The sequence below is a fragment of the Dendropsophus ebraccatus genome, chromosome 3, assembly GCF_027789765.1.
Source record: "Dendropsophus ebraccatus isolate aDenEbr1 chromosome 3, aDenEbr1.pat, whole genome shotgun sequence".
NCBI classification, from domain to species: Eukaryota; Metazoa; Chordata; class Amphibia; order Anura; family Hylidae; genus Dendropsophus; species Dendropsophus ebraccatus.
Window position 1 is genome coordinate 1,516,797 of NC_091456.1, and position 13,709 is coordinate 1,530,505.

The 13,709-nt window shown below is 46.5% G+C and overlaps 1 protein-coding gene across 1 annotated transcript in view; it reads right to left on the reverse strand.

Moving 5' to 3' along the window:
- Positions 1-12,515, reverse strand: part of LOC138785109 (fibrillin-2-like) — a 364,563-nt gene extending 352,048 nt beyond the window's left edge. The window contains exon 1 of the mRNA XM_069960684.1: positions 12,017-12,515. Within this exon, the coding sequence (XP_069816785.1) occupies positions 12,017-12,198 (182 nt within the window). The 5' untranslated portion in view covers positions 12,199-12,515. The remainder of the gene's footprint in view (positions 1-12,016) is intronic.
- Between the last annotated feature and the right edge of the window lie 1,194 nt (positions 12,516-13,709).

The following is a 13,709-nucleotide window of genomic DNA, read 5'->3' on the forward strand; positions in this document are numbered from 1 at the left end:
ATCCTCTCCCCATAGTCCCCCCCATCCTCTCCTCATAGTCCCCCCCCATCCTCTCCCCATAGTCCCCCCATCCTCTCCCCATAGTCCCCCCATCCTCTCCTCATAGTCCCCCCATCCTCTCCTCATAGTCCCCCCATCCTCTCCTCATAGTCCCCCCCATCCTCTCCTCATAGTCCCCCCATCCTCTCCTCACAGTCCCCCCCATCCTCTCCTCATAGTCCCCCCATCCTCTCCTCACAGTCCCCCCATCCTCTCCTCATAGTCCCCCCCATCCTCTCCTCATAGTCCCCCCATCCTCTCCTCATAGTCCCCCCATCCTCTCCTCATAGTCCCCCCATCCTCTCCTCATAGTATCCTCATCCTCTCCTCATAGTCCCCCCATCCTCTCCTCATAGTATCCTCATCCTCTCCCCATCATCTCTTTCCTGTAAGTTTGGGCACAATTTCTCAGCCAATAAACATGCAGGAGACTTTTTGGTACATCCTGCGATGACGTGGGACCCATACATATCGATAGCAGCGATTGGCCATATAAGTATCTGGGCCCGCGGTGCTCGGCTCACATGTATGCTGGAAGAGAATAGGAACAGAGCTGCTCCTAGTCAGGGAGGGAATTAGCGTTCCTGTAGGCAGGGATACTATATACAGAACCCAACAGTCCTTTGTAAGGGCTTAAAATCTTAATTTTTTTTTGATAACTCCAGACTGCTGGCTGGCAGTTGCAGTGCAGCTACTGCGATTTCACCAGCACACTGTGGTGACCGGCTGCTGGCAGAAAGGGGACATTAGGTGTTGCATACAGACCCCTAAGAAGTGCTCAGTACTCTTATATTTTGTGGCTGGTGCTGCTGCTGTTGTAGATTGTATTGCTGTGATTTGTAGTACACCTGCATAGAACTTCACTGCTCATTGTCCTGTGTAACAGGTGGCATACACCATATACCACCACTTACACACAGACTATACGACAACCTCCAAAAACTAGTGTGACCACTAGTATATTTTCTTATTTCTTCATTTTTCTTGCTGCAGCCACATCCAAGCTTACTGCTCATTGTCCTGTGTAAGAGGGTGGCATAAACCATATAGCTGCACTTACACTTAGCTTCTGAGGGGGAGGTGAGGTCAGTCACAGGACCGGTTGGAAGAGGAAGAGGGGTGGGCAGATGGAGAAGCAGGGGCAGAGCGAGTAGATCAGCAACTGTTTCTAGGAGTTAAACTCCCGTGGCCAGGCCTAGATGTTCGCAAGTCCTGGAGGTTCTTTAAAGAAACTGTGAATGACCGACGGACTGTAGTGTGCAACGTGTGCCACGCCAGGATCAGCAGGGGAGCCACCACTACCAGCCTAACCACTACCAGCATGCGCAGGCATATGAGTGCTAAACACCCCACTCAGTGGAACCAAGGCCGTTCAGTAACTGCAAGTCGCACCCCTGCTCCTTCCCCTGTGTCAGGTGCTGGCTCTGTCAGTCCCCCCGCCCAGGTCCCAGGCACGAGCGCCTCCCACCCTACACGCACCCCTTCGACTCCTGCAGCAGACCTTTGAATGGAAGCGCAAATACACGGCCACTCACCCGCATGCACAAGCCCTAAATGTGCACATAGGCAAACTGCTGAGCCTGGAGATGCTGCCCTATCGGCTGGTAGAGACAGAGGCTTTTAGGAGCCTCATGGCAGTGGCTGTCCCTCGGTACTCTACTGTGTCAGACCTAGTTTTTGGGAGGTTCCACACCTGCCTCATCTAAAGGACGGTAAAGGCCACTTTATGGTCTTTTTTAAAAAAAAATCTTAAATATCAATTTTCAAATCAAATCGACTTCTTCAATTCAAGTGCTATTTTGCAGGCTGTCTGGTCATTTACTGTATCTCCAAGATAGACGCCACCGTTCAAAGGAACAGACAGTGAAAATGGTGGATCCTAATTTAGCATCCTCGTTGTGTTGTCCATTTTGAACCATATTATCTGTGGATGTAAACTTGCGGGTGTCCTCTGCCGTCCTTTCATTTTTTAGCTGTTTCAAAGGCAGAAGTCAGCTGCTCGTTAAAGGCCACTTTATGGCCTTTTTTTGAAATTTTAAATGTTCAAATCAACTTCAATTTGACTATTTTGCAGGGCTGTCTGGTCATCTATTGTATCTTCGTGGTGTCAGACTAAGTTTTGGGTGGTTTATATGCTACCTCTGTTTTAAGGGTTCCTGTGTTCTCACTGCCATACTGTGTCAGGCTAAATTTTTGGGTGGTTCCACCTTCCAGATTGTAGCCAGGGTTTACCAGCAACGCAGAACCATTGTGGAATGACAGATGTCAACCTCGGCAAGAAGCGGTAGTCAGGTCAGTCAGCTATCTCAAATCTACAATGGGGAGTGGATGTGGATGTCTGCTATCTGTCAGGTACTGGGCCCCTTTCAGGAGTCAACACAGATGGTCAGCAGCAATGCCGCCGACATCAGCCTCGCCATCCCCCTGCTGTGTCTGCTTCAAACCTCCCTGCTCAGCCTGAAGTCTGAGACTTTGCCTTTGTCTCAGGAGACGGGGGAAGAACATCCGCCGCTAGATAGCCAGACCACCCTCACATATGTTTCTCAGCATGAAGTAGAGGAGGAAGAGGAGCAAACTGAAGAGGGTACCCATGCTCAATCCTTAGCTGTTGAGCGTGTATGGCCTGAAGAGGAGGAATCGGTGGAGGAGGAGGAAATTCAGAGTCAGCCTATTGAGGAGAGGAAGTTCTTGCGTGTTGGTACCCTGGCGCACATGGCTGACTTTGTTAGGCTGTCTTTCCCGTGACCCTCAGGTTAAAAAAATTTTGACAACCCCGATTACTGGGTGTTCACCCTCCTGGACCCTCGTTACAAACAGAACTTTTCCACTCTCATTCCCGCCAAAAAACGCAGTATGAGAGTGAATCAATATTAACAGGTCCTGGTGCAGAAGCTGAAAATGTACTTCCCCTCTGACACCACTATCGCCAGAGGACGTAGTTCTGTGGGCCAAAGAGCGGGGGAGAGGAGAGGTGGAGCAGGCAGCTTGTCAAGGGGCAGGGGAGCACTCTCCAAGGCCTTTGACAGTTTCATGGCACCCCAGCAAGACTGTCAACCGTCCCCAGTCCAGACAGAGTAGGGGGGAGGTCTTCAGAAAGATGGTGAGGGAGTACCTTGCTGACCATACCAACGTCCTTCCCCATCACTCTGCTACATACAACTACTGGGTTGCAAAGCTGGATACGTGGTCCGAACTTTATGCCTTGGAGATGCTGTGCTGCCCTGCCGCTAGCGTGTTGTCAGAGCGGGTCTTCAGTGCAGCTGGTGTCATCACCCCTGATAAGCGCACCCGCCTGTCAACTGACAGGCTGACGTTTACAAAAATGAACAAAGCCTGGATTTCACTTGAATTCAACTGTCCACCCGGGGAAAGCAGCTCAACATGAGAATTCTTCGTATATCCTCCTTCTCCCTCCTCCTTCAATTCTCAGCCAACAGCCTATTCTTGTTCCGCCATGCTGTGTCTGGCCTAATTTTTGTGAGGCTCACTTGCTACCTCACTTTTAATGGTTCTGTGTCCTCACTGCCATACTGTGTCTGGCATAATTTTTGGGAGGCTCACCTGCTCCCGATTCTACCTTGGTCACTTTGTCATCACCACCATGCTGGGTCAGGCTACATTTTGGGGTGGTTCATATGCCACCTCTGTGTTTTAATCCTTCACTGTGTGATCACTGCCGTACTGTTGCCCAGAATTTGGTGTAATAGTGCGATTAGGCAGCCTCAGAGGCATCCATACATGCTGCCCCTGCTGTTTCCTGTCTATTTCCGTGGTGTTTCCATCATTTTCTGAGGTTGACAGGTTTTCACACAACCTTCCCTGTGCCAAGCTTGGGTCCCCTGCAAAAATGCTTGAGTTTCCTATTGACTTCAATGGGGTTCATTACTTGAAACGAGCACCCGAGTATTGGGAAATATTCGTCTCAAGTAACGAGCACCTGAGCATTTTTGTACTCGCTCATCACTACTTACAATACAGCAGATTACGGCTACTACTCCGGTAAAGTCACCAGGTGATTGGTGTTTGGGATTTATGGCTTGGATATTATCTTGTGTATTATTCTATATTGCCGTTACCAGTCCTAAGCCTATTCCAGGGTTTAGTTCTGTAACAGATGGGTGATAACCAATATGGCTGCTCTTCCAGGAGATGTATTCTGAGATTATAAGGCAATGCTATAGGGATCTGGTGCATAGTCCCACCATATAGACTCTACCTTTATGTCCTAGCCATACAGCCGAAGTTCCCAAGATCTCAGCCTCACATTAGGTCATCGTAGGTCACAGGGGAAATGACTGCAGCAGATATCTATGTATGACGTATACTGGTTATTACAGAACAGTCCATAATTATATAATAACATATAAAGTAAAATGTGCTGCATAAAGGTTAAAGCAGCAGAATAGCTGACCGCTATATGGCTATACATAATAGTATCTTCTCTGTTGGCCGTATATAGAAGCTCAGAAAATACACGGATACATCATAGTATCTCTTCTGTCGGCTGTATATAGAAGCTCAGCAAATACACGGATACATCATAGTATCTCTTCTGTCGGCTGTATATAGAAGCTTAGCAAATACACAGATACATCATAGTATCTCCTCTGCCGGCCGTATATAGAAGCTCAGCAAATATATAATGGAGATAAATGAATTAATTGTAACAAATAGGAAAGGATTGTCAGAATAATAGAAAAAAGGAAGAAATAAGTCTTGCTCCTAATTTAGATCCCGCTGCCGAGATCGCTGTTTTTCTTTGCCAGTCGAGATCCTGCAGGATTTCCAAAGTAAGCAAAGTCCTCGTGAGTCGATTCATAAAACACATGCGACTCCTGCAGATTTCCAGCTCAAAGCGGAGGAATAACTGGAAACTCTAGAACCACAACGGTCAGAGGACCGGAGAGTCCCTGGTGTCCAGGTAATGACTGTAAGGAAGACTTACAGAACCCCGAGACGTCTACCAGCCGCAGCGTCCGGGTAATGACTGTAAGGAAGACTTACAGAACCCCGAGACGTCTACCAGCCGCAGCGTCCGGGTAATGACTGTAAGGAAGACTTACAGAACCCCGAGACGTCTACCAGCCGCAGCGTCCGGGTAATGACTGTAAGGAAGACTTACAGAACCCCGAGACGTCTACCAGCCGCAGCGTCCGGGTAATGACTGTAAGGAAGACTTACAGAACCCCGAGACGTCTACCAGCCGCAGCGTCCGGGTAATGACTGTAAGGAAGACTTGCAGAACCCCGAGACGTCTACCAGCCGCAGCGTCCGGGTAATGACTGTAAGGAAGACTTACAGAACCCCGAGACGTCTACCAGCCGCAGCGTCCGAGTAATGACTGTAAGGAAGACTTACAGAACCCCGAGACGTCTACCAGCCGCAGCGTGCGGGTAATGACTGTAAGGAAGACTTACAGAACCCCGAGACGTCTACCAGCCGCAGCGTCCGGGTAATGACTGTAAGGAAGACTTACAGAACCCCGAGACGTCTACCAGCCGCAGCGTCCGGGTAATGACTGTAAGGAAGACTTACAGAACCCCGAGACGTCTACCAGCCGCAGCGTCCGGGTAATGACTGTAAGGAAGACTTACAGAACCCGAGACGTCTACCAGCCGCAGCGTCCGGGTAATGACTGTAAGGAAGACTTACAGAACCCTGAGACGTCTACCAGCCGCAGCGTCCGGGTAATGACTGTAAGGAAGACTTACAGAACCCCGAGACGTCTACCAGCCGCAGCGTCCGAGTAATGACTGTAAGGAAGACTTACAGAACCCCGAGACGTCTACCAGCCGCAGCGTCCGGGTAATGACTGTAAGGAAGACTTACAGAACCCCGAGACGTCTACCAGCCGCAGCGTCCGGGTAATGACTGTAAGGAAGACTTACAGAACCCCGAGACGTCTACCAGCCGCAGCGTCCGGGTAATGACTGTAAGGAAGACTTACAGAACCCCGAGACGTCTACCAGCCGCAGCATCCAGGTAATGACTGTAAGGAAGACTTACAGAACCCCGAGACGTCTACCAGCCGCAGCGTCCGGGTAATGACTGTAAGGAAGACTTACAGAACCCCGAGACGTCTACCAGCCGCAGCGTCCGGGTAATGACTGTAAGGAAGACTTACAGGACCCTGAGACGTCTACCAGCCGCAGCGTCCAGGTAATGACTGTAAGGAAGACTTGCAGAACCCCGAGACGTCTACCAGCCGCAGCGTACATCGTACAGGATACTTCTATGGTGTATATGACATTATCCTCAGTGGCAGAGACTGAATCCATCCACCACCACTGAGGCCATCGATGGAAGCAGAGATCACCCAAAGCCTCTCAGGCTCCACTGCAGATGGTGCGATGATGTACAGACGGGTCATCTACATAGGGGATGGAGTCACTTCCACTACTTTGTGTATAGGAGTCAGATTAACAACGGCCGTGATTACTACGTAGCTTGTGTAGTGCTGCAGACTGAGGGAATCCCGGACGGAGTATATACACATAGTACATATACACATACACATAGTATACACATAGTACATATATACATACACATAGTATACACATAGTACATATATACATACACATAGTATACACATAGTACATATATATATACACACAGTACATATATAGATACACATAGTACATATATACATACACATAGTATACACATAGTACATATATACATACACATAGTACATACACTCACCGGCCACTTTATTAGGTACACCTGTCCAACTGCACGTTACCACTTAATTTCTAATCAGCCAATCACATGGCGGCAACTCAGTGCATTTAGGCATGTAGACATGGTCAAGACAATCTCCTGCAGTTCAAACCGAGCATCAGTATGGGGAAGAAAGGTGATGTGAGGCCTTTGAACGTGGCATGGTTGTTGGTGCCAGAAGGGCTGGTCTGAGTATTTCAGAAACTGCTGATCTACTGGGATTTTCACGCACAACCATCTCTAGAGTTTACAGAGAATGGTCCGAAAAAGAAAAAACCATCCAGTGAGCGGCCGTTCTGTGGGCGGAAATGCCTTGTTGATGCCAGAGGTCAGAGGAGAATGGGCAGACTGGTTCCAGCTGATAGAAAGGCAACAGTGACTCAAATAGCCAACCGTTACAGCCAAGGTAGGCCGAAGAGCATCTCTGATCGCACAGTACACAGTATGGGCTACAGCAGCAGAAGACCACACCGGGGGCCACTCCGCTCAGCTAAGAACAGGAAACTGAGGCTACAATTTGCACAAGCTCATCGAAATTGGACAGTAGAAGATTGGAAAAACGTTGTCTGGCCTGATGAGTCTCGATTTCTGCTTGAACATGACAATGAGGTCACTGTACTCCAATGGCCTCCACAGTCACCAGATCTCAATCCAATAGAGCATCTTTGGGATGTGGTGGAACGGGAGATTGGCATCATGGATGTGCAGCCGACAAATCTGCGGCAACTGTGTGATGTCATCATGTCACTATGGACCAAAATCTCTGAGGAAGCTTCCAGCACCTTGTTGTATCTATGCCACCAAGAATTGTGGCAGTTCTGAAGGCAAAAGGGGGTCCAACCCGTTACTAGCATGGTGTACCTAATAAAGTGGCCGGTGAGTGTATATACATACACATAGTATACACATAGTACATATATACATACACATAGTACATATATACATACACATAGTATATATATACAAATACATAGTATACACATAGTACATATATACATACACATAGTACATATATACAAATACATAGTATACACATAGTACATATATACAAATACATAGTATACACATAGTACATATATACAAATACATAGTATACACATAGTACATATATACATACACATGTTATACACTCCGGCCGGGATCCCTAGCGGCGCTGCGAGAAACTGGCTGTCAGTTTTCTATTGCCGCTATTCAGTGAAAACCCTGTCAGTGCACACAATGAAGCGTGCGACTCCGGCCGCTCGCTCCATTGTGAGCAGCGGGAAATTCAGATGCGGTCACGCTGGGATGCACCCGAATCAGGATTCAGTGGAGCTAAAAATTATCCAGCCGGTACTGCACTACTGGCCGGGATCATCTTTTCTGACGCCGGCCGTTCCGTGATCCGGCTGGGTCACGGAACGTCCGGTGTCATACAAAGCCTGAATGTGAACAAAGGAAATTTCTTCATGAAGTAGCTGTAAGGGGTTAAAATCCTGCCCAAAGTGAGGGGTCCGTCTACCTGCTACAGTATCGGGGACTGTCTGGCTCTCAGATCTCTCAACGTTTTTCGGTTTTGATAAATACTGTGGCCGCTGGTTGTTAATATAAACAGTACAAATGCAGTATACAGAGAAGGAGAGGGATGTATATATAACCTGCAATGGTTTCAGAGATGTAGAGAGTCACCAATCCACCACTGGCAGATTACAAGCATGTGTGTATACTACATAACGCGCCACATGCCATCAACCTATACCCTGGGGTTAGTCAGTGACTGAATGGAAAACAATAAAAAAAAAGAAAGTACAGTTCAGCCTAGTGGAATGCAGCACTACAGCTTGGTTTAAAGGGGTACTCCAGCAGAAATGGTTTTTTTTTCATATCAACTGGTGAATGAAAGCTATATAGATTAGTAATTTACCTCTATTTAAAAATCTCCAGTTTTCCAGTACTTATCAGCTGCTGTATGTCCTGCAGGAAGTGGTGTATTCTTTCCAGTCTGACACAGTGCTCTCTGCTGCCACCTCTGTCCATGTCAGGAACTGTCCAGAGCAGGAGAGGTTTTCTATGGGGATTTGCTGCTGCTCTGGACAGTTCCCGACATGGACAGAGGTGGCAGCAGAGAGCACTGTGTCAGACTGGAGAGAATACACCACTTCCTGCAGGACCTACAGCAGCTGATGAGTACTGGAGGACTGGAGAGAATACATTACTTCCTGCAGGACATACAGCAGCTGATAAGTACTGGAAGACTGGAGATATTTGAATAGAGGTAAATTACTAATCTATAGAACTTTGTGACACCACTTGATTTAAAAACAATTGCCAGAGTTCCCCTTTAAAGGTTTTACATTGAATATCCTTAAAGAGGTACACCAGTCACACCCTATCAAATCTTTTCTTTAAACTAAAAAGCATTTAAGGTGATATAAATATGATGACACATTGAGGATATCTGGTACGGGACTGGTGGGACTGGTACGGCACTGGTGAGACTGGTGGGACTGGTGATACTATTACCACTAACCCTTATCATCCCCTCTCACCTGTAGAATACCCTCCAAGTATCGGTGTATATAGTAAGCACCTACCCTCCAAGTATCGGTGTATATAGTAAGCACCTACCCTCCAAGTAACGGTGTATATAGTAAGCACCTACCCTCCAAGTAACGGTGTATATAGTAAGCACCTACCCTCCAAGTATCGGTGTATATAGTAAGCACCTACCCTCCAAGTAACGGTGTATATAGTAAGCACCTACCCTCCTAGTATCGGTGTATATAGTAAGCACCTACCCTCCAAGTATCGGTGTATATAGTAAGCACCTACCCTCCAAGTAACGGTGTATATAGTAAGCACCTACCCTCCAAGTAACGGTGTATATAGTAAGCACCTACCCTCCAAGTATCGGTGTATATAGTAAGCACCTACCCTCCAAGTATCGGTGTATATAGTAAGCACCTACCCTCCAAGTATCAGTGTATATAGTAAGCACCTACCTTCCAAGTATCGGTGTATATGGTAAGCACCTACCCTCCAAGTATCGGTGTATATAGTAAGCACCTACCCTCCAAGTATCGGTGTATATAGTAAGCACCTACCCTCCAAGTATCGGTGTATATAGTAAGCACCTACCCTCCAAGTATCGGTGTATATAGTAAGCACCTACCCTCCAAGTATCGGTGTATATAGTAAGCACCTACCCTCCAAGTATCGGTGTATATAGTAAGCACCTACCCTCCAAGTATCGGTGTATATAGTAAGCACCTACCCTCCAAGTATCGGTGTATATAGTAAGCACCTACCCTCCAAGTAAGAGTGTATATAGTAAGCACCTACCCTCCAAGTATCGGTGTATATAGTAAGCACCTACCCTCCAAGTATCGGTGTATATAGTAAGCACCTACCCTCCAAGTATCGGTGTATATAGTAAGCACCTACCCTCCAAGTATCGGTGCATATAGTAAGCACCTACCCTCCAAGTAACAGTGTATATAGTAAGCACCTACCCTCCAAGTATCGGTGTATATAGTAAGCACCTACCCTCCAAGTATCGGTGTATATAGTAAGCACCTACCCTCCAAGTATCGGTGCATATAGTAAGCACCTACCCTCCAAGTAACAGTGTATATAGTAAGCACCTACCCTCCAAGTATCGGTGTATATAGTAAGCACCTACCCTCCAAGTATCGGTGTATATAGTAAGCACCTACCCTCCAAGTAAGAGTGTATATAGTAAGCACCTACCCTCCAAGTATCGGTGTATATAGTAAGCACCTACCCTCCAAGTATCGGTGTATATAGTAAGCACCTACCCTCCAGTATCGGTGTATATAGTAAGCACCTACCCTCCAAGTAACGGTGTATATAGTAAGCACCCTACCCTCCAAGTATCGGTGTATATAGTAAGCACCTACCCTCCAAGTATCGGTGTATATAGTAAGCACCTACCCTCCAAGTATCGGTGTATATAGTAAGCACCTACCCTCCTAGTATCGTGTATATAGTAAGCACCTACCCTCCAAGTATCGGTGTATATAGTAAGCACCTACCCTCCAAGTATCGGTGTATATAGTAAGCACCTACCCTCCAAGTATCGGTGTATATAGTAAGCACCTACCCTCCTAGTATCGGTGTATATAGTAAGCACCTACCCTCCAAGTATCGGTGTATATAGTAAGCACCTACCCTCCAAGTATCGGTGTATATAGTAAGCACCTACCCTCCAAGTATCAGTATATATAGTAAGCACCTACCCTCCAAGTATCGGTGTATATAGTAAGCACCTACCCTCCAAGTATCGGTGTATATAGTAAGCACCTACCCTCCAAGTGTCGGTGTATATAGTAAGCACCTACCCTCCAAGTGTCGGTGTATATAGTAAGCACCTACCCTCCAAGTGTCGGTGTATATAGTAAGCACCTACCCTCCAAGTATCGGTGTATATAGTAAGCACCTACCCTCCAAGTATCGGTGTATATAGTAAGCACCTACCCTCCAAGTATCGGTGTATATAGTAAGCACCTACCCTCCAAGTATCGGTGTATATAGTAAGCACCTACCCTCCAAGTATCAGTGTATATAGTAAGCACCTACCCTCCAAGTAACGGTGTATATAGTAAGCACCTACCCTCCAAGTATCGGTGTATATGGCAACCACCTACCCTCCAAGTATCGGTGTATATAGTAAGCACCTACCCTCCAAGTATCGGTGTATATAGTAAGCACCTACCCTCCAAGTATCGGTGTATATAGTAAGCACCTACCCTCCAAGTAACGGTGTATATAGTAAGCACCTACCCTCCAAGTATCGGTGTATATAGTAAGCACCTACCCTCCTAGTATCGGTGTATATAGTAAGCACCTACCCTCCAAGTAACGGTGTATATAGTAAGCACCTACCTCCAAGTATCGGTGTATATAGTAAGCACCTACCCTCCAAGTATCGGTGTATATAGTAAGCACCTACCCTCCAAGTATCGGTGTATATAGTAAGCACCTACCCTCCAAGTATCGGTGTATATAGTAAGCACCTACCCTCCAAGTATCGGTGTATATAGTAAGCACCTACCCTCCAAGTATCGGTGTATATAGTAAGCACCTACCCTCCAAGTATCGGTGTATATAGTAAGCACCTACCCTCCAAGTATCGGTGTATATAGTAAGCACCTACCCTCCAAGTATCGGTGTATATAGTAAGCACCTACCCTCCAAGTATCGGTGTATATAGTAAGCACCTACCCTCCAAGTATCGGTGTATATAGTAAGCACCTACCCATGCAGAGAATACTGGGATCCCCTCCGGCGGGTCCTGCTCACTACAGCCTCATGTGCGTCCTGTGATTCCGCTCTGACAGACTGCTGACCAGCAGAGCCTCCCAATAGCAGAAGGCAGCCCAGCAGGAGCAGCGCTCTCCTTTCTGACCTCGGCGTCGTCCCATGCTGGATATCAGACATAGTTATTCAGGACAGAAGGAACCACTTCTAAGCCGCAAAGTTGCTCTATAGTCCCATCCAGAATACAATGTATCCTCAGGGTCAGAGAAAGAAAGGTAAAAGATACTAGAGTGCTGTCCCAGGCGGCGTACACTCCTCTACTGGATATTACAGAGAAGCTGGGGGGGTCCTAAATAATAGGGGGGCAATCCCAGGAAATCAGTGCTTCAAAGGAAGGATTCTGTGGATAAAGCCAGGAAAAAAGAGCATCAAAAGTGCAAATGTGTAGAAGAAAGCAAAGTCTGTGCTGGAGAGAGAAGACTTGTCCCCAAACTCAGGATTAGGATGAGAGGGCTGAGGGCCAGGGGGTTTATGAGGCGGCTGCCTGTCAGTGGGGAGGAAACCACAGAACCAGTCACACACGTGAAGTGTAAGAGGGGGGGCGGGGGAAGCGGGATGGAGGAAGAAACGAGGAGGAAGAAGGAGAAGAGAAAGAACAGAAGAGGAGAAAGAAACGAGAGGTGAAAGAGAGGAGGGAGGGGAGCATGAGAAGAGGAGAAAGAAAGAGAAGAGGAAGTAGAAAGAAGAGAAAGAAAAGGAAGGTGAAGAATAAAGAAAGAGAAGAGGAGGAAGAAAGAAGGGGAGAAAGAAAGAGAATAGGAAGAAGGAGAGGATCAGAAAGAAACAAGGAGAAAGAAAGAATTGGGGGAAGAAGGAAAAGAGGAGAATAAAAGAGAAGAGTGGGAAGAAAGAAAAGGAGGAAGACGAAGAAATAGAAGAGAAATAAACAAGAGAAAGAAAGAGGAAGTAAAAGAAAGAAGGGAAAGAAAAAGAAGAGTAGAATTAAAGAGGAAAGAAAGAAAGGAAGGAGAAGGAAGGAAGGGGAGGGACAAAGAAAAAGAGAAGAGGAAGAATAAAGAAAGAAGAGAAGGAAGAAAAGAGGAAGAGAAAGAAACAGAAGAGGAAGAAGGAGACAAGGAGGAAGAAAGAAGAGGAAGAAGATGAAGAAACAGAAGAGTAGAAACAAAAAGAAGAGTGGGAAGAAAGAAAAAAGGAGTAAGAGGAAGAAGAGGAGGAGGAAGAGAGAGAAGAGTGGAAAGAAACAAGACGTGGAGAAATAGAAGAAGAGAAATAAACGAGAGGAGAAAGAAAGAGAAGGGGGGGAAGGAGAATAGGAAGAAAGAGGAAGGGAAAGAAAGAAGGGAAAGAAAAAGAAGAGTAGAATTAAAGAGAACAGGAAGAAGAAAGAAAGAAGAGGAGGAACAAAGAGAAAGAAAGAAGAGGAAGAATAAAGAAAGAAGAGAAGGAAGAAAGAAGGGAAGAAAGAAAAGAGGAAGAAGAGAAAGAAACAGTAGAAAGAAAGAAGAGGAAGAAGGAGACAAGGAGAAAGAAAGAGAAGAGGAGGAAGAAAGAAGAGGAAGAAGAAAGAGGAAGTAAAATAAAGGGAAAGAAAGAGAACAAAAGATAAGAAAAAAAAGAAAGACAATGAAAGAAGAGGAACAAAGAGAAAAAGAAAAGAGGAAGCATAAAGA